Genomic DNA, 19,962 nt, shown 5'->3' with positions numbered 1-19,962 from the left:
CAGATAGCTCTTAAGCTGACAGTACCGAGCTTCGAAATACCCATAGGATTCACCCAAAATCAAACAGGCTTATTTGCTTATTTATTTAAAACTTTTATGGGTCGCCTTTCTACCTTGTAGCACTCCAGGTGACTTACAATATAAATAAAACAATGGTTATAAAACACAAAAAAAGACAGCAGTTTAAAATCTCCATTAGAATTGCCAATAAACTAAAACAAATTAAATGCAGCCCTAAATAAAACTGTCTTCAACTGCCTCCTGAAGATCAAAAACTGGAGGGCGAGGCCTAGGGGGTTTGCTCTACAATCGTGGGGCTGCCACCGAAAAGGCCCTCTCTCGTGTGCCCACCAGATGAGTTTCTTTGGTTGGTGGGAACGTCAGGAGGGTCTCTCCCTGCGGTCTTAATTCCCAGGCAGGTTACAGAAGGGGAAGGGTTGTGCATTTTGTTCTGGTTAACTCAGTGCTGTGTTAGAGTGTCGGGCTCGGATCTGGGAGACCTGGGTTTGAATCCCCCCTCTGCCCTGAAGCTTGCTGGGCGACCTTGGGCCAGTCACAGTTTCTCTCCACCTAAACTTCCTCATAGGGTTCTTGTGAGGCTACTGCAGAGAAGATGGGAACCACTCTAAGCTCCTTGTAGAAAGCGTGGGCTAAAAATGCACTAAATAAACCTAATGGTGGAGTCGACCCAGAATGCGGCCGGTGGAGTTGAGCCATATGTAATGGGGAAGAGTGGTTCTCCTTGGTTTGATCATGGTTGTTCGGAAGCATGTTCCTATTCTTCATCTGTGAAATATTGGAGGGTATGTCCCCCCTCCAACACAGGGCAGGGTACACCAATCTGGAGCAATCTCAGATCCTTTTTGTGGGTCCTTTGCATGTTCATTGTGGCTCGAAGAGCATCCCAACTTTAATGTGGAAATAAATATTATTTGCGTTCGGAGCCGGAGTTTAATTTGCATCCCTTCTCTCCCTGGGTTTTCATGTTCTTTGCAAAAGTGGCTATGCAAATTTGAAACCAGCGCACATTAAAATCTCTGTGGAAAAATACCCCTCTTGTATCGCACCCTGGAACTCTCTTTAGGCTGCAAATATATATCTGGTTTCAGCCTCGCTATGCAAACAGCAGAACGAGCAGAATATACAGATTTATCTTCTCCCCACGTGATAAATGAAAAAAAAAATTAATTTCTTCTGCCAATATTTTGTGTGACCTCTTCCTCCCTCCAAAGGATAATGATGGTGCTAACTAGGTTTGTCATACCATCATGTAAGTGAGACCTCAGTAGAATCATAGAGCTGGAAGGGACCACTAGGATCATCTAGTCCAACCCCCTGCACAATGCAAAAATTCCAAACTACCTACTCCCACACCCCCAGTTACCCCTACTCCATGCCCAGAAGATGGCCAAGATGCCCTCCCTCTCATCATCTGCTTAAGGTAATAGAATCAGCCTTGCTGACAGATGGCCATCTAACCTCTTTTTAAAAACCTCCAGGGAAGGAGATCTCACCACCGAGGAACCGCTCTTAACTGTTAGAAAGTTCTTCCTAATGTCTAGATGGAAATGTCTATCTTGGCTCTTGAGCCACCATTTTGTTTTGAGCCTTTCTTTTTGAGAGAAAGAACGCAATAAGGAGATGGGGAAAGATGCACGTGGGAACTAGGGCTGTCCACTATATAATTCTGTAGTTGATTACTTTAAATGCTACGATACCAGCATTTTGTATAGGTGCCTTTTTTGTGAGGGGTTGTTGCTTGGTTGTAAAGCGACATACTCTGAAGATCCCAGTTTAAATCTCTGGCACCTCCAGTTAAAGGACCTCAGGCGGTAGGGCTGGGAAAGGCCTCTGCCGAGACCCTGGAAATCACACATATACATAAAGTATCGCTGATGCACTGAATATGTGTGTGTAAAGTGCCGTCAAGTCGCAGCCGACCTATGGCGACCCCTTTTTGGGGGGTTTTCATGGCAAGAGACTAACAGAGGTGGTTTGCCAGTGCCTTCCTCTGCACAGCAACCCTGGACTTCCTTGGTGGTCTCCCATCCAAATGCTAACCAGGGCTGGCCCTGTTTAGCTTACGAGATCTGATGAGATCAGGCTAGCCTGGGCCATCCAGGTCAGGGCTGCACTGAATATAATGGTTTATATTTCCAAACGTGATTTCCAACAAATGATTCAGGTTATGCAACAAAACAATCTATACAAGTTTACAAGGTTTCGCGACTCTTATCCTTTTTTCGCTAATTTGCATTAGCTTCATCAGAAGTCTGCTTCTGCCGTACAGGAAAGCTTTGACTTTCTGATTTGGCTTCTGTTGCTTTAAAACAGATTTTTCAACACAAGTCACACACATGAATACATTAATCCCTTAAAACTTAACATCATTCCATATAGTTTTACAGTAATGCAATTTTAACTGACCCAAGCAGATTAATTATATTGCTACTGGGCAGACCATGCTGTTTTGTGATCAAGCCTCTGCTTTGCTGGTCTGTGATATCCAACGTTCACAGTTTCCATAAAACGGCTTCCAAATTGACCGCAGCTGTTCTGGAAATGACTCTGGAAACCAGCAGCTCATCGGTGTTGATAGTTCTGGGTTAGGTGGCCCAACAGTTTGACTTGGTGTGGTCTTCCTTGGTGGCTCCCCTTCCAAGTACTGACCTTGCTTAGCTTCCAAGATCTGATATTGGGCTATACCCTTCCGCCGTCCCTCCTTACAGTGAAAACTAGACTTTATCTTATTGTTTAGCATGATATAGAACAGGGGTTCCCAAACTTTTCAGGCCACCGCCCCCTTGGTTCCACAAACTCAACCCCAGCACCCTCTAACCTATCCTATAAAAAGCATTATTCAAAATAGGTGTTTGCATGACTCACTAAAGAAGATAATACCAATAAAATTTCAAAACAGTAACAATTAATTGCGCATCTATTCAAAATCAAATCTTGTTGAAACAAAACGGATGAACTTGATCCAGTGGTACCAGCTCTTCAAAGTCTGGGGGGAAATGCTGATAGTTTCCACCCAATTTGCCAGCAGGGTGCCATACTGTGATCTACTATGAATTAGTGAACAACACAGTTGAAGGGGGCCCACCTGTAGTGCTCCCCCTGCTGCCCCCTTGCCTTTTAGTGCCCCCCTGGGTAATCCCCCCCAGGGGGTGGTACTGCCCACTTTGGGAACCACTGAAATAGAATCATAGAATTATAGAGTTGGAAGGGACCACCAGGGTCATCTAGTCCAACCCCCTGCACAATGCAGGAAATTCACAACTACCTCCCCCCCCCCCACACACACACACAGTGACCAGAAGATGGCCAAGATGCCCTCCCTCTCATCATCTGCCTAAGGTCACAAAATCAGCATTGCTGACAGATGGCCATTTAACCTCTTCTTAAAAACCTCCAGGGAAGGAGAGCTCACCACCTCCCAAGGAAGCCTGTTCCACCGAGGAACCGCTCTGTTAGAAAAATTCTTCCTAACGTCTAGACGGAAACTCTTTTGATTTAATTTCAACCCATTGGTTCTGGTCCGACCTTCTGGGGCAACAGAATGTTATAGAATGTTTCTATTAGACATTTAATATCAAATTTCAAATACCTTTATTGGCATAGTACAATCTGCCGTATATAAAAGGATAAAAGTTAGAGTAACTTAAATTAATATCAATCATTCCTTAATGTTGTGATTCTACTTTCGACTAGATTCCCATCGGTTGACTACAGTCAAGATAGAAACATTTAATAAATGTTTAGAAGGTCTCTATTAAAATTGGTAATTGCATAACTTAAACCACAGTTCTGTTGCAGGACTTGTTCCAAACTGTCCAGCGACAGTGGTGCAAAATACACCACAGGCAGCCAAAACTCCTCCTCTCTCCCACAAACTTGCTGTGGAATGCAAACTTGGGGTGGCGGGTTCCTAATCCTGAGAATCTTTCTCCTCCACCCTCTCCCGGGTGTAGTCTTGGAAATAGTCCGTCGTGTTCCAGTCCGGCTTAAACCAGATGATGTAGCACTTGGGCAGGTAGAAGCAGGCCAGCTGCCCCAAGGTGCACAGCAAAATGGCGGCCATCATTACGGCCGGCTGGTACTCTTGCCTCACGGAGGTGTAGGTGGGGACGAAGAAGATCATGGCGGCGAAGTAGGCGATCATGGCGAAGGTGATGCCCAGCGCGACGTTGTACTTCTTGGCCGGCGTCTGCACCATGAACGTGCAGAGGAAAGAGGTGAACGCCAGGGCGCCGTTGTGCCCGTGCATCAGGGCAAAGACGGGCCAGGACTGGACCTTGCACTGGACCAGAACTTGGGTCGGCAAGAGGGTGTAGTTGTTGACCACCACCGGCGGGACGGCGTAGACGTACCAGAAGCAGAGCGCGCTCTCCACCAGGAAGCAGGAGGCCACGATAGACCAAGGCCGCTGTCGAATGAGGGTGTGCACGAAGGTACGCCGGCTGTCGGCGAAGTCGTGCGCCAGGACGATCTGGAGCGCTTTCGCCAAGATGGTGGAGAAGCAGACGTTGAGGCAGAGAGTGAAGAAGGGGTCGTTGAGCTTGCAGACGGTGGAGCTGGGTCTCCCGACATACAAGCTGGTGCTGAGGCACATCACGGCCAGGCAGCCGAGAGCCAAGAGGCACATGCCACCCCCGGCGGCCTGCACCACAGGGGTGTGGATGTTCTTCAGGAACAGCGCCCCCGCCAGGCAGGTGAGAGCCAAGGCGGAAAGTAACAGGCCCAGCAAGACCAGGGCCAGGGGCTCGAGCCAGAAGAAGTACTTCTCGCTGCGGTCGTAACACTGCGTGCTGCGCCTGGGGGACCACTGGTGCTCGGGGCAGGCGGTGCAGGCGGAGTCGTCTGCGGAAGGACAGCGAGAAATACCGGCCTCAACGTGGCGCTTGCCTGCAAACGGGTTATTCTACGGCCTGGTTTTAACCAGGGAGCCCCTCTGGAGATGATAAGGTGACCAGGCAGTGTCGAGCAACTGGCGGGAGAGTTATGGAGGGGCTGTGGCTCAGTGGTAGAGCCTCTGCTTGGCATGCAGAGGGTCCCAGGTTCAATCCCTGGCATCTCCAGTTAAAGGAACCAGGCAAGGAGGTGATGCGAAATACCTCTGCCTGAGACCCTGGAGAACTTAGGGCTGTGGCTCAGTGGTCGAGCATCTGCTTGGCATGCAGAAGGTCCCAGGTTCAATCCCCGGCATCTCCAGTTAAAGGGACTAGGCAAGGAGGTGATGTTAAAGACCCCTGCCTGAGACCCTGGAGAGCCGCTGCCGGTCTGAGTAGACAAAACTGACTTTGATGGACCAAGGGTCTGATTCAGTATAAGGAAGCTTCATGTGTTCATGTGAGGGCAATTGCTAGAACTCTCCTTGTCACTTCTGGGTTGCTCTAGGAATCACCAGGAACAATATGGCCAGAACCTAATGTAAGTAGCCAAGGCCTTATTTTTCTTCTTAGTTTTTCTCTCTGGGATGATTATACACACACACCCTTTGGCCCCAGTTTCCGCCCGCCGATCAGCTGAGCGTCGGCAGGCGAGGACTGCAATCAGCTGGAGGTCTCCCGCCATGAGCGGGCAAATGGGAACCACAGGAGATGAGCCAGAGCCAATGACTTTGGCGCCACCCACCGATTTGATCCCTTTGGGGCCGAGACACTGGCAAAATGGTGCCCCAGGCAGGGCAAGCGCACCTCCTGGCCCAACACCCTGACTCCAGGCCTGAGATCAGCTCAGCCCTTGCAGTTGGGGTTAGTTTCCTCTGTCAAGCTGTGGGCCTTGGAAGAAGAAGAAGAAGAGGATGAAGAAAAGTTGGTTTTTATATGCCGACTTTCTCTACCACTTAAGGGAGACTCAAACCGGCTTACGATCACCTTCCCTTCCCCACAACAGACACCCTGTGGGATAGTTGGGGCTGAGAGAGTGACTTTATCACCGGAGGACATTTTTCATTATGTGCTGTCATGTCCGTTGTATAGTGAGCCAACTTTGATGGAATTTTGAAGGGAGTAAATTTTTGTTCTGAAATTGATTTTTTGTTTTAATTTAGTCTCTGACCCTGATTCACGTGTCACCTTCAGAATGTCTCAATTTGCCATCGCGGCCAAGAAGATTAGAGCTCTTAAAGCTATTAAGAAAAACTTTGTATAGGAAAGCAAATGAGTGCGATATTTGTTTTAATAGAGATTCTATATGAAATAATTTTTTACCCAGGCAATGCATATTGATGCAATTTTATCCCCTTTTAAGCTTTTTGTACATATGTAAGGATATTTTGTAATGGCCTGTGGCTAAACAAATAAATGAATTCTTTCACAGTTCTGAGAGAGCTGTGACTAGCCCAAGGTCTCCCAGCTGGCTTCATGTGGAGGAGCGGGGAAACAAACCCGGTTCACCAGATTAGCCTCCGCCGCTCATGTGGAGGAGTGGGGAATCGAACCCACAGTCCACCGCTCCAAACCACCGCTCTTAGCCACTACACCACACTGGAAAGGTGCCCATCTATACATTTGTGGTGCAGGGAGGCCGTTGTAAGATCCTCAACGTTTTTACCTGAACTGCTGCAGAATGTCCCCTCTTCGCAGTCAATGCAGTCGTAACAGCACAGGTGGAAGCCTTTCATCCGGCGGATCTGCCCAGGTTGGCACGTGGTGAGGCACTGGGACGTGGGCTCCTAGGGAGATGGAGAGGACACCCAGGATATTGGCCCCCTTCGTAACCATTTCTCTGGTTTGCAGGGCTGGGTCACTCGCTGTTTTACCTTTTGATTCTCGGTATGGAAGTGGAGCCGGGATTTGTCGATCTTCAGGTTCGCGTCGAACTCTCCCACGGTGACGTACCGGATCCGGCCGTCCTGCCAGCTCCACCCGATGACCTCGTAGCCCTTGTTGATGCTGCGGGATTGGTCAAAATGGAACGACTGGTTTCGGGTGCTGAAGTTGAGTCCCTCCATTGCTTCTAGCAGCTGCAGAAAGGGAGAGGGATGCGGTGTGAAAGTCCCGGGATTCCACCTTCCAAATTTACCTCCCAGTTAATAAAGCTATCTGTTTATGCGCGTGAAGTGCCCTCCGGTCACAGCTGTCTTAGGGCGACCCCTCGTGGGGTTTTCAAGACAAGAGACCAAGGCCGTTTATGCAGGGTCAATTGTGATGCTCGCTCAAAGCTCTTTTTTTAAATGCAACTTTAAAAAATGCCTATTCATGGTCCCGACGCAAAAGGAGAAATTCCACCCCCCCACACTCGCCTACTCCTTCGTTCCTGTTTGCATAGCCATTAGCATGTGCATAGCTAACGCACCGCTGGGGAAACAAATCCAGTTCACCAGATTAGCTTCCACCGCTCATGTGGAGGAGTGGGGAATCAAACCCAGTTCTCCAGATCAGACTCCACTGCTCCAAACCACCGCTCTTAACTGCTGCACCACACTGGCTCTCTAGTAGTTGCAAATTCCCTGCATTGTGCAGGGGGTTGGACTAGACAACCCTGGTGGCCCCTTCCCTCTCTATGATTCTATGAGGTCTGTCTCGATCACTGAAAGGAGGTAGGTCGATGAGCTCCCATCTGCCTCCCATTCTGAAGAGGGACACCTCACCTGTGTGCTCTTACCTGCCAAGGCTTGACGCTGCTCTTCTTACACTGCCCGGTTTCGCAACCGAGCACGTTGTGGAGCGCTTGGGCCACACTGTAGACAGACCCATACACCGCAAAAGTCTGCCGATGCTCCAGAACACTGCTGATGTTGTCCGGGAGAAGGTGGTCACATTGCGGGCACTGCGGCCCCAGAACGTCGGAGCCCACCTTATCGGCTTCCTTCTGGGAAGCCTCGCAGAAGCTCTCCTGCTGGGTCAGGTGCAAGAGTCTCCCGACATACTCCTGAAATCTGGAGACATTCCCTCCTTTGATGATGAAACCGATGACTGTCCCAATCGAGTCCGCTTGTCTGAGCGAGGTGACCACGTCGGACATCACCCATGCTTCCGTGGCGAGCCACACCTTCTTGCCCAGCCCGAGCCGGAGGCACTCTTTGAGGAAGGCCCGGACGGGTCGGTCGTTGGAGAAGAGGATCACGACATTGACGTTGGTCTTGTTGATGGACTGGATGGCCAGTTCCAGAGTCTCCTCGAGGTTGGGGATCGACACGTCCGCCGGGATCAGCCCCTCGTAGGCGATGCAGATGCCTGCGCTGGCCGCCATGGAGGAGAGTAGGCTGAGGCCTTCTCGGCCGTATTCGTCGTCGCTGCCTACGACCGCGATCCAGTTCCACTTGAAGAAGGTCAGGAGTTTCACCATGGCTTCCAGCTGGATCTTGTCGCTGGGCACGGTCCGGAAGAAAGAGGGGTACTGTTCCGGGTTGTTCAGCTTCTCTGCCGTGGCGCCGTAGCTGACCTGGAGTGACATAAGCGCTGGTCACGTCGATGGTCCATTTCTGCCCGACAACCTCCTAGCTAAGGGGGTTACCGCATTATGTATTCCCAGCGATGTATTAAGAGTTCGAAAATGTTATAAAAAACATCGCTTTAAAAGGGTTTTTGGATGCCACGGCTAAAAAATGGTTGGAAGACGTCTTCACAGCTAAAGGGGCCAAACAAAGTGCGAACAGTATTTTTTATAACATTTTCAAACTCTTAATTCATCGCTGGGAATACATAATGCGGTAACCCCCTAAGTCTGTTTGTGGCGTCCACAAGAGTGCAGTTTTGCATTTTGATACACAATCGGCTATTGTACACCTTTGATCACTTTGCCATCGAAATAGGAGGAAGTATGCCAACAGATTAATTTGCATAAATTATTCAGGATTCCAGTTTGGTTTTTGGAACATGCAGTACATAAGGCCCAACTTTGGTCTGCAGTTGAAGAAGAGGAAGAGTTGGTTTTTATATGCCGGCTTTCTCCACCACTTAAGGAAGAGTCAAACCGGCTTACAATCACCTTCCCTTCCCCTCCCTACAACAGACACCCTGGGAGGTAGGTGAGGCTGAGAGAGTGTGACTAGCCCAAAGTCACCCAGCAGACTTCATGTGTAGGAGTGGGGAAACCAACCCAGTTCACCAGATTAGCCTCCGCTGCTCATGTGGAGGAATGGGGAATCAAACCCATTTCTCCAGATCAGAGTCCTTCGCTCCAAACCTCTCCGCTCTTAACCACTACACCACGCTGGTGCTACACGCTACCAAAATTACCTGTGGGATCCGAAAGAAGCCAAAGAGCTTGGCGGTGATGGTGCAGAGCTCCGAGCTGTGGGGCCCGATGACAGCCAGCACGCGGGTCCGGTAGTCGGTATAGTTGCAAAGGATTCCGATGCTGCTGGTGCCCGTCTGGGTCAGGAACAGCAGGCTGGGCTGGAGGGTCACGATCGGCTCCAAGCAGTTGTCGTAAATGTCGTAGCCGAGTTCGATCCCCGGCAGCAGCTCGGTGGAGTTGTTGATTTCTTCCACTGCAAACTTCATCCCCAGAGCCCAGATGAGACCTGCGGTGTACACCCTACAGGAAAAAAAAGACATACAGGGTGGATTCAGACTATAAACATGGCTGTCCCGGATCAGACCGAGGTCTGTCTAAAGGTGAAGGTAGTCCCCTGTGCAAGCATCGGGTCATTCCTGACCCATGAGGTGATGTCACATCCCGACATTTACTAGGCAGATTTTGTTTACGGGGTGGTTTGCCATTGCCTTCCCCAGTCGTCTTCCCTTTACCCCCAGCAAGCTGGGTCCTCATTTGACCGACCTCGGAAGGATGGAAGGCTGAGTCAACCTTGAGCCGGCTACCTGAAACGGACTCCCTTCGGGATCGAACTCAGGTCTTGAGCAGAGCTTGGACTGCAATACTGCAGCTTACCACTCTGCGCCACAGGGCTCTTTTTGAGGTCTATCTAGCCCAGCATTTTAGAAGCATCTGCTGTTCCAGGGTATACTGCCTCACACCGTGGAGGTTCCACTCTGATGGGGAAGGGGGCTGTGGCTTCAATGGTTGAGCATCTGCTCGGTATGTAAGAGGTCCCAGGTTCTGCAGATAAAAGGAACCAGGTATACTGCCTCCTAGGTATACTGCCTCTGATCGTGGAGGTTCCACTCTGATGGGGAAGGGGCTGTGGCTTCAATGGTTGAGCATCTGCTCGGTATGTAAGAGGTCCCAGGTTCTGCAGCTTCAATGGTTGAGCATCTGCTCGGTATGTAAGAGGTCCCAGGTTCTGCAGCTAAAAGGATCCAGGTATATTGCCTCCAAGGTATACTGCCTCTGATCATGGAGGTTCTATTCTGATGGGGAAGGGGCTGTGGCTTCAGTGGTTGAGCATCTGCTAGGTATGCAAGAGGTCCCAGGTGATTGTAAGCCAGTTTGATTCTCCCTTAAGTGATCAAGTCGGCATGTAAAAACTAACTCTTCTTCTTCAATGAAGAAGTGATTTATGTAGTCTGGAGATCAGTTGTCATTCCAGGAGAACTCCAGCCCCCCCCCCCCCATGTTGGCATTCCTAGTTAGATGCCAGCCATCCGTGAGCCTTGGCAGACGTCTGGCTGTGCCATCCCACGCCCTAATAGCACCCACTTTGGAAGGACGCAAGCTGGAGTGTGAAAGCATCCCCTCCCCGCTGATAACTTATACCCACAGGTATCGGGGTATTTTGCTGCAGCGTTGGCTTGGGTGGCTGGCGTCCGACGCCCCCCTTACCTCTCGCACACGTAAACGTCCGGCAAGGTCCGGTACGCTGGGCTGGTGGTGAGGACTCGTAAAGGGAACAATCCTCCCAGGAGGTAGTCTCCGGGTTTTCTGAATTGTGAAGAGATACAGCGCTTTTCCTGGGCCAAGGCCCAGCCCAAACCGACACCGAGCAGGAGAACGGCCATGCCTCTGGAGTGGTTCCAACAGCCCCCTTTGAGTCCTGGTTTTAGAGCAGAACGAGCTCGAGGCAGGCAGGGAAGGCTCTTGAAATGCCAGGCGTCGCCCTCCTCAAATACCTTTTTATTAACTTGAGTTCCAGATGGCAAGGAGGGGAAATGTCCCGAAAGATTTGTTTAGCAAAGCACGATCATGTACCGGGGGCGGGGGGAGACTTATTCATCCATGCTAAGCAAATGTCCAGCAGGGCTACTCAGGGTGGCTCTTTTGCAAACCACTGGCGTAGTGAAATTGTGGAACTCCCTGCTCCAGGATGTGGTGATGGCTGCCAACTTGGAAGGCATTAGGAGGGGAGGGGATATATTCATGGAGGTGAGGGGTATTCTTGGCTGCTAGTCAAAATGGATTCTAGTCAAGATGCATACTTATTCTCTCCAGGATCAGCGGAGCAGGCCTATTACATTAGGTGCCGTGGAATGTAAGCAGGACAATGCTGCTGCAGTCGTCTTGCTTATGGGCTTCCTAGAGGCACCTGGTTGGCCACTGTGTCAACAGACTGCTGGACTCGATGGGCCTTAGTCTGATCCAGCAGGGCCTTTCTTATGTTCTTAAATCTTTGCTGTTTGCTCATCAAGAGGGTAATTTACATTGGCTTGGAAAGGGGGAGAAGTTTTGCTTTCTCCAGCCCTGGATCATGTTGATAGGTTTTTGTTCATGGATTAATAAGGTGGGGGCTGAGAGAGTTCGGTGAGAACTGTGACTGGCCCAAAGTCACCCAGCAGGCTTCATGTGGAGGAGTGGGGAATCGAACCTGGTTCTCCAGATTAGAGTCCTCCACTCTTAACCACTACACCATGCTGGCTCTAAGAGGGTCTACCACTGTCATGCTATCACTTGGTGGGCCGTGGCTTTTGGGTAAGTGTAAGCTTTTAGGGGCAGGAGGCAGACGGCATGCACATCTGCTTCAAAGGGGGTATCCATAGAAGAAGAGTTGGTTTTTACGCCCCGCTTTTCTCTACCTTTAAGGAGTCTCAAACCATCCTAGAATCTCCTTCCCTTCCTCTCCCCACCACAGACACCTTGTGAGGTTGGGGAGGGGCTGTGGCTCAGTGGTAGAGCATCTGCTTGGCATGCAGAAGGTCCCAGGTTCAATCCCCGGCATCCACAGTTAAAGGGACTAGGGAGGGAGGTGATGTGAAAGACCCCGGCCTGAGACCCTGGAGAGCCGCTGCCGGTCTGAGTAGACAATACTGACTCTGATAGACCAAGGGCCTGATTCAGTTTAAGGCAGCTTCATGTGTTCATGTGAGGAAGGTGGGGCTGAGAGAGTTTGGAGAGAACGGTGAGTAGCCAAAGGTCACCCAACAGCCCTTACGTGGAAGAGTGGGGAAACCAACCCGGTTCACCAGATTAGAGTACGGTGCTCTTAACCGCTATTCCACGCTGGCTCTCACATGTACTTCGCCCGTTGGCACATGCAAACGGGGCGGAGTCACGACCCAGGTGTTCGTCAAGCTTGTCTTAATGGTGAAGCGGGAAACACTGCACCACCAACATTCCTGCTTTTCAGTACTGAAAACCCAAGACAGCGGCTTCCTGTGCAGAGATAGCATTTATTTCAATCCCAGCAATAGATATATAATCTCCAGTACAATCACAGCATGAGCATTCTGTCCACAGGACTGTAGTGCAAATATTTCCACCTGAAGGAAAGACACTTTAGACAGACATGAAACAGACAGAAAAAACAATCCAGCAAACACTTTGATTGGTTTGGAAAACGAGGAGAAAATCCAGCATATCCTTTATACAGAACACCTTGGATTGTCGAAAGGCTCGGCCAACAGCCTTGTGTAGCAACGTACCGAAATGTTACAGCATACTTAATTTTTTTTAAAGCATTTCCTAACAGAAAAGTCTAGAGGGTCAAAGATATTTCAGTAGCAGATAAGCAAAAGTCCACGCAGAACCGGCTGCAGCCGCTTGGGGTCTGAGCTAGGGAGAGTTCGGCATGCGTACGGCTGCAATCCAGTGCACGCTTACCTGGGAGGAAGCCCCACTGAATAAACTGGGGGTTGCTTCTGTGTAAACATGCACAGGCTTGCCCTGTTTTGTTCCCATGACCGGGGGAGGGGGGACAAGTTAGTGTCAAGTCTGACTAACTAAATTTAGTGGGACTGAAACATGTTTGTTTCTGGACCTCGGGCTGTGGGGTTGAAGGTTCTGGCAGAACTACTCTACATATTTTGAATTTTGCTTTCTTTGCCGCTTTGAGCAATTGAAAAGCCGAATGATTTTAACAAGACTGTTTTTGAAAAAGGAACTTCTGATTCAGGGAATGGCAAGCGCATGACAGCCACAAGCCAAATGCGTTTCGGCCTATATGGCCTTCCTCAGTGGTCTATTTCAATCACATGCAAAACATGCACACACCTTACAAATATATTTACATTGTTTGAATAGGTTGATACTTGCACACAACTTATGTGGGAGACGTATACAGGCCAGCATAAAAACCTACGACAGTCTTACCAGATGTTGGTGTAATTGGTAATATATACAACCTATTACATGCCTGTTCTGTTTCATATTGCCTGTATATGTAAATGTATTTGTAATGTGTGTGCATGTTTTGCATGTGATTCAAATAGACCACTGAGGAAGGCCATATAGGCCAAAACGCATTTGGCCTGTGGTGACAGACAGCAACCTTAGGAAATGCCATTGTGCTATTTTAACGGTTTTTAAATAATTTTAATCTTGATGTAACGCTTCTAATAAATTATATATTTTCATCATTTATATTTTTTTCATCCCACCCAACCTTGGGTACCCAACTTCTGTTCTCTAGGTTGGGTTCTATTCCCTTCTTTTTTCCTTCTACGAACGCATGATAGCGCCACATCCTAGAAGAATATGGACTTTTGCCTGTGGATCATGCCATTACGTAAGTCCCCTTTACCTCAAGCATCATTCTCCCCCATCTTAATACTAAATATATATATATACACACACACAGCAATCTGTTGCAAAGAGCTGACTTTGCAAAGCATCATTTGAATACTGTGAAGCCTTGAGTAAACAATATTTGATTGATACACTGCACAATTTACACCCAAGACCAGAAAGACTCCGTTTCCAGGCCCGAAGTCATTTGTGCCCTGAGAAATTCAGTCTCTACTTCTGCAATTAACTAACTAACCGGAACATGATTGTTTTCAACTGTGTTAAAGCAAGACCAGAAAACTGGTCATGTTTCTTTGAATTAAATAAAACAGGCATTTGGACACTGGAGAGTTTATACCTATAGGAAAACCGATTTATGACAAGAGCTGAGTATGAGAAGCTATGGATTTTGGTTTCAGCGTGCTCCTTGCTTATATGCGGATTCGGGCAGGAGTGATTGTGCATGCCCTGACTGTTGATGCTTGGGAAAGCATGGATTGTTGGTGCTTGGGAAAGCATGGATTGTTGGTGCTTGGGAAAGCATGGATTGTGGGGCCCCGCTCCGTCATGGGATGTCGAGAAGGTTGTGCTGGGCGTACAGAGCTTGCGTGACGTCGTAGACCTTGGAGATGCTGGGAAGCGCCTCCTCCAGCATTGCCACCGCCTCCGCAGGGGTGCCCACGTTCATGAGCTCCAGGAAGGCGTTCCGGGCGGGGAGGACGTAGAAAGACAAGAGGGCCGTTTTGCGGATGATCCATGGGTGGTGGTTGGCCAAGGAGGCATTGTAGGCTTCGGCGCACAGGGCCGCCGTGCTGGAGTCCTCGGTGCTGGTCTGCAGGCCCTCCAGGAAGAGCTGCAGCCAGCGGAGGGCACGGTGAAGACGCAGGATCGTCCGGCAGCCCGCGGGGGGCTGGCTCCCTTGCTTTTTCAGATCCAGCAGGTTGCTGGCCAGTTCGTGCTTCACCATGGACTGAAGCGTCATATACTGGGCCTTTTGATCGCCGTTGCGGTAGTTCTCCATGACCTGGATTTTGGCTACTGCGTCTTTGGAAATGAACGAGAAGATGGCGCCCAAGGTGTTGAGGAACCTAGGATTTAAGACAGAAGATTGTACACACGTCCTGTGCCAAAAGAGAGGTTGCAACTTGGAAGCTCATGTTTCCTTCTATCCTCGCACTTAGTTTACAGGCATGTAAAGAATTATAAAGAGCCCCGTGGCGCAGAGCGGTAAGCTGCAGTATTGCAGTCCAAGCTCTGCTCACGACCTGAGTTCGATCCTGATGGAAGTTGGTTTCACGTGGCCGGCTCGAGGTTGACTCAGCCTTCCATCCTTCCGAGGTCAGTAAAATGAGTACCCAGCTTGCTGGGGATAAAGGGTAGAGGACTGGGGAAGGCACTGGCAAACCACCACGTAAACAAAGTCTACCTAGGAAACGTCAGGATGTGATGTCACCCCATGGGTCAGGAATGACCTTTGCCTTTTTAAAGAACTATGAAAAACTATGAGGAATATGTAGATCTCCCTTTTTCTCTGTCTTAAAATTTTGAGTTATTCAACAAACTTGATTGGCCCTAAGCACACATCTGACAAAAAGAAGTACTTTTTCCTACAGGGCATAAGTAAAAATTTTAAAAATCCCCCAGTTATTTATTTTTAGCTGTAAAGTCACAGCTGACTTACGGGCAACTCTGTAGAGTTTTCAAGTAACAGAAGCTGCATGCTAATTCTCTAAATAAGTGACTGCAAGACAGATCTATCAATCGCTGTAAATTGCTGGATTGGACCAATTTTCTGTCTAGTCCACCATCTGGTTTCCCATAGCGGCCAACCAGATGTCTCCAGAAGGTCCATAAGCATGGTCTCCTCATCAAGTAGAATTTAGAAGTAGACTTTCACTGACCATGAAGGTTCCATTTATCTATTACGACAGCTGATGAACATCAATCCCCTTTTAAAGCCATCTACCCTACTGGCTGTCACAACATCCTGTGTCAGTGAATTACATTGGCTGTCACTATATCCTGTGTCAGTGAGTTCCATAAGTCAATTATGCATTTCACAAAGAAATACTTCCATTAATCTCTCTGATTTACTGAATGCATTCTAATCCTATACATTTTTGGTAGCAGAATAGAGGAGGTCATGAGGCTATATAATTTACGGTGCAATCCTATGCAGTCATTCCAGTCTAAACCCACAGAAATCAATGGGTGTACAGTGGAGTAACTCTGTATAGGATTGAACTGCTAGATCCCTAACGAAGGCTTGCAATCCTATGCCCACATATTTGGGAGAAGGTCCCAATGAACACAGTGGGACTTACTTCTGAGCAGACGGGCATAGGATCATGCAGTGAAGAAGAAGAAGAGTTGGTTTTTACATGCCAACTTTGTCCACCACTTAAGGGAGACTCAAACCGGCTTACAATCGCCTTCCCCACAACAGCCACTCTGTGAGATAGGGGGTGCTGAGGGAGCTCTGAGAGAGCTGTGACTAGCCCAAGGTCACCCAGCTGGCTTCGTGTGTAGGAATGGGGAAACAAATCCAGTTCTCCAGATCAGAGTCCACCGCTCCAAACCACCACTCTTAACCACTGTGCCACGTTGGCTGTCCACTGTGAGGTTGTAATCATACCTGACAAGTCCTTTCCAGCCTGCTATGTAAGGATCCATTAGGACTTCTTGCTGGTCAGTGAGGCAGGACTGGAATGTGACCAGCACTTCCCTCAGGGAAAACCCATCATCGCCGTTAGCCATGGTGGAGCCCTAAATTAGAAACAAGCAACACAGGCGCAAATAGCCAATCAGCAGGTGCATGCGAGATACAGCCGATTATAGCATGGTAAGAAGGCCAGTCACCACTCTTATTCAGCAATTAGCCTAGCCTTTTCCTGTCACTGTTCCAACTCACCGTCCAAGATAATCTAAGCAACTGGCGTGTAATCTTTCCGTCCGCTTGCAAACTCAAGAAAAAAAAAGCGATACCATGGCCACCGCAGCACCTCTTTTAACAGACTCTCAGCGGCTTTCAACCTTCTGTGCTTCATTGAGCACGCCCAGGTCTCTCCCCCACCGCCAATTTACAGCCATAAAAGTTCATTTTTGCATTACATGGCAAGTCTGCTGAAAGCCCGACCTTCTCTGGGAATAGCCTGACTTTGTGGCTTTTGTGATCCGCACAAACTACCCCAATCTACTTTTAGATACTTGCAATTACACTGGAGTTACTCAGCTGAGCTTTATTGCTCCCAGCAGTGCATAGTGACCATGACTTCTTACAGTCTTTTTCAGCTTGGCTGCAGGACCTCTTTGGAAGAGGGTCAGGAGGGCACCTTCTTTGCCAGTGTTCCAGCTTGGGAGGCCTCAGATGAACGATTGCCATTTATGTTTTCCAAGGGAGAGACTAATTATTTGCCACTTCTTCTCAGAAGCCTCTAGTGCAGATACCGATCTAAATTGGCACCCGTCACCTGTAATCCAGTTAGAGAGCCAGTGTGGTGTAGTGGTTAAGAGCGGTGGTTTGGAGCGGTGGACTCTGATCTAGAGAACCGGGTTTGATTCCCCACTCCACATGAGCGGAGGAGGCTAATCTGGTGAACTGGATTTGTTTCCCCACTCCTCCACATTAAGCCAGCTGGGTGACCTTGGGCTAGTCACACTCTCTCAGCCCCACCAACCTCACAGGGTGTCTGTTGTGGGGAGGGGAAGGTGATTGTAAGCAGGTTTGATTCTCCCTTAAGTGGTAGAGAAAGTCGGCATATAAAAACCAACTCTTATTTTTCTCTGCCCTTTCCTGTTTGATTACCCCTTCCTGTTGATTATTATTATGGCACTTTTCTGAATTTTAGCATTTATAAGGTTTTAAATTTTATAATGAATTTATATTGATTGGGGTTTTTTGTTGTTGCTGTTGGTAGCTGCCCTGAGTGTGACTGTAGTCAGGGAAGGGCAGGATATAAATCTAAATAAATAGGCTAGGGCTGTGATTCACTGCTGGAGCATCTGCTTGGCGTACAGAAGGACCCAGGTTCAATCTCCAGCCTGTCTTGTTAAAAAGGATCATAGAATCGATTGTGTGACTGCTGCCTGGAAAGATGTTGCTGGCTAGATTAGATGATAATGACCTCCACAAATCATGAGAAAAGAGTTTCACGTGGTTTGCGCTTCTCATCTGAGTGCGCGTGCCATCAAATTGCTTCTGTCTTATGACACTCCAATGAATTAATCACCTCCAATATGCCCTGCCCTGCCCTGGATAGCCTAGGGTAGCTCAATCTTGTCAGATCTCAGAAGCTAAGCAGGGTCAGCCCCGGTTAGCATTTGGAAGGGAGACCTCCAAGGAATACCAGGGGTGTGACGCTGAGGCAGGCAATGGCAAAGCATCTCTAAACATCTCTTGCCTTGAGCACCCTATGGGGTCGCCATATGTCCGCTGTGACTTGACAGCACTTCCCACCACCACCAAAATGTCCTGTCATTATAACAGCCTTGCTTGGGCCTTGCGAACTGAAGTCTGTGGCTTCCTTGATGGCGTCAATCCATCTCATGTTGGGTCTTCCTCTTTTCCTTCTGCCACCAACTTTTCCTAGCGTTATTGTCTTTTCCAATGAGCCTTGCTTTCTCATAACGTGAGCCTAATGAGAAGACTCAGGTGCACTTGTACTATTTCCCGGTATCACATTCCTGATGATTAGAAGTCGTTGCATCACAACCTTGTTTACAAATTTAATATTCTCTCCTCCCCCATATTATCCTCACAATAACTCTGAAGCAGGTAAACGAGGAAGGAAGGAAGGAACTGGTGTGCAGTCACCCGTGAAGTTTAACAGCAGATAGGAGATTTGAACTCAAGTCTCCCCGATTCTAGTCCAACACGTTTAACCGTTAACCGTTACACCACACTGGCTTTCGTTAATTAGGAATGCTTGCACATTGGTTGAGGCTTGTGCAAGTGTACACATGAAGCTGCCTTCTACTGAATCAGACCCTTGGTCCATTAAAGTCAGTATTGTCTACTCAGACTGGCAGCAGCTCTCCAGGATCTCAGGCAGACAGATCTTTCACCTCACCTACTTGCCTGCTCCCTTTAACTGGAGATGCTGGGGATTGAACCTGGGACCTTCTGTATGCCAAGCAGATGCTCTACCACTGAGCCACGGACCCTCCCCTACATGTGGGTAATCTTCCACAGTTTGTGTAGCTGATAGTTTAGGTTTTCCTGTTAAGGTGTTTTCAACGCCTGTTTTTTTGTACACTACTGTGTGCCCTTTTTAAGCGGGAAAAACCCAATAAGAAATGTTTAAAATAAAACAACATGTTATCCTTCTTTTTCACCTTCTTTTTCATCACATCCTGACGTTTCCTATGCGTGTGTTAAGTGCCGTCAAGTTGCTTCCGACGCTTGGCGACCCTATGAATCAATGTCCTATCTTTGACAGCCTTGCTCAGATCTTGCAAATTGAAGGCCGTGGCTTACTTTATAGAGTCAAGAACAAGAGTCCAGTAGCACCTTAAAGACTAACAAAAATATTTTCTGGCAGGGTATAAGCTTTCGAGAGCCACAGCTCACTTCTTCAGATAAGATAAATCCCACTGGGATTTATAGAGTCAATCCCTCTCTTTGGTTCTTGTAGGTTATCCGGGCTGTGACCGTGGTCTTGGTATTTTCATTCCTGATGTTTCGCCAGCAGCTGTGGCAGGCATCTTCAGAGGAGTAACACTGAAGGACAGTGTCTTCAGTCTTACTCCTCTGAAGATGCCTGCCACAGCTGCTGGCGAAACGTCAGGAAAGAAAACACCAAGACCACGGTCACACAGCCCGGATAACCTACAAGAACCAATGAACTCTGACCGTGAAAGCCTCCGACAATGATCTCTCTCTTGTCGGGTCTTCCTCTTTTCCTGCTGCCTTCAACTTTTCCTCGCATTATTGTCTTTTCCAGTGACTCCTGCCCACTCACGACGTGACCAGAGTACGACAGCCTCCGTTCGGTCGTTTTAGCCACGTAGTCACATTAAACAGTACAATTTAAATATAAAACATCAATGACATGAAACAGTACCATTTAAATATAAAATATTAAAGGGTCATGCTAAATGTTACAATTATCTATCCCTCTGCTTTAATAATATATAGCAGTACTGTGCTCCCCCATCGTAGTACACAGCCTGGGA

At 48.5% G+C, this 19,962-nt stretch overlaps 2 protein-coding genes across 2 annotated transcripts; both read right to left on the bottom strand.

The window, feature by feature from the left end:
- Positions 1–3,931: 3,931 nt before the first annotated feature.
- LOC130491662 (taste receptor type 1 member 3-like) lies at positions 3,932–10,850 on the bottom strand. Its single transcript, XM_056865443.1, has 6 exons — positions 10,675–10,850; positions 9,189–9,489; positions 7,612–8,391; positions 6,767–6,970; positions 6,559–6,679; positions 3,932–4,863 (listed from the first exon to the last, which is right to left on the bottom strand). Exons 1-6 carry the CDS (start codon positions 10,848–10,850, stop codon positions 3,932–3,934), a joined length of 2,514 nt encoding a protein of 837 aa, XP_056721421.1.
- A 3,503-nt stretch (positions 10,851–14,353) lies between these two features.
- CPTP (ceramide-1-phosphate transfer protein) lies at positions 14,354–16,545 on the bottom strand. The gene is made up of 2 exons (XM_056865403.1): positions 16,424–16,545; positions 14,354–14,876 (listed from the first exon to the last, which is right to left on the bottom strand). Exons 1-2 carry the CDS (start codon positions 16,543–16,545, stop codon positions 14,354–14,356), a joined length of 645 nt encoding a protein of 214 aa, XP_056721381.1.
- Positions 16,546–19,962: the final 3,417 nt, after the last annotated feature.

The sequence above is a fragment of the Euleptes europaea genome, chromosome 19 (assembly GCF_029931775.1).
Source record: "Euleptes europaea isolate rEulEur1 chromosome 19, rEulEur1.hap1, whole genome shotgun sequence".
NCBI classification, from domain to species: domain Eukaryota; kingdom Metazoa; phylum Chordata; class Lepidosauria; order Squamata; family Sphaerodactylidae; genus Euleptes; species Euleptes europaea.
The sequence above is the reverse complement of the archived record's forward strand: the minus strand, read 5'-3'. Positions and strand labels throughout refer to the sequence as shown.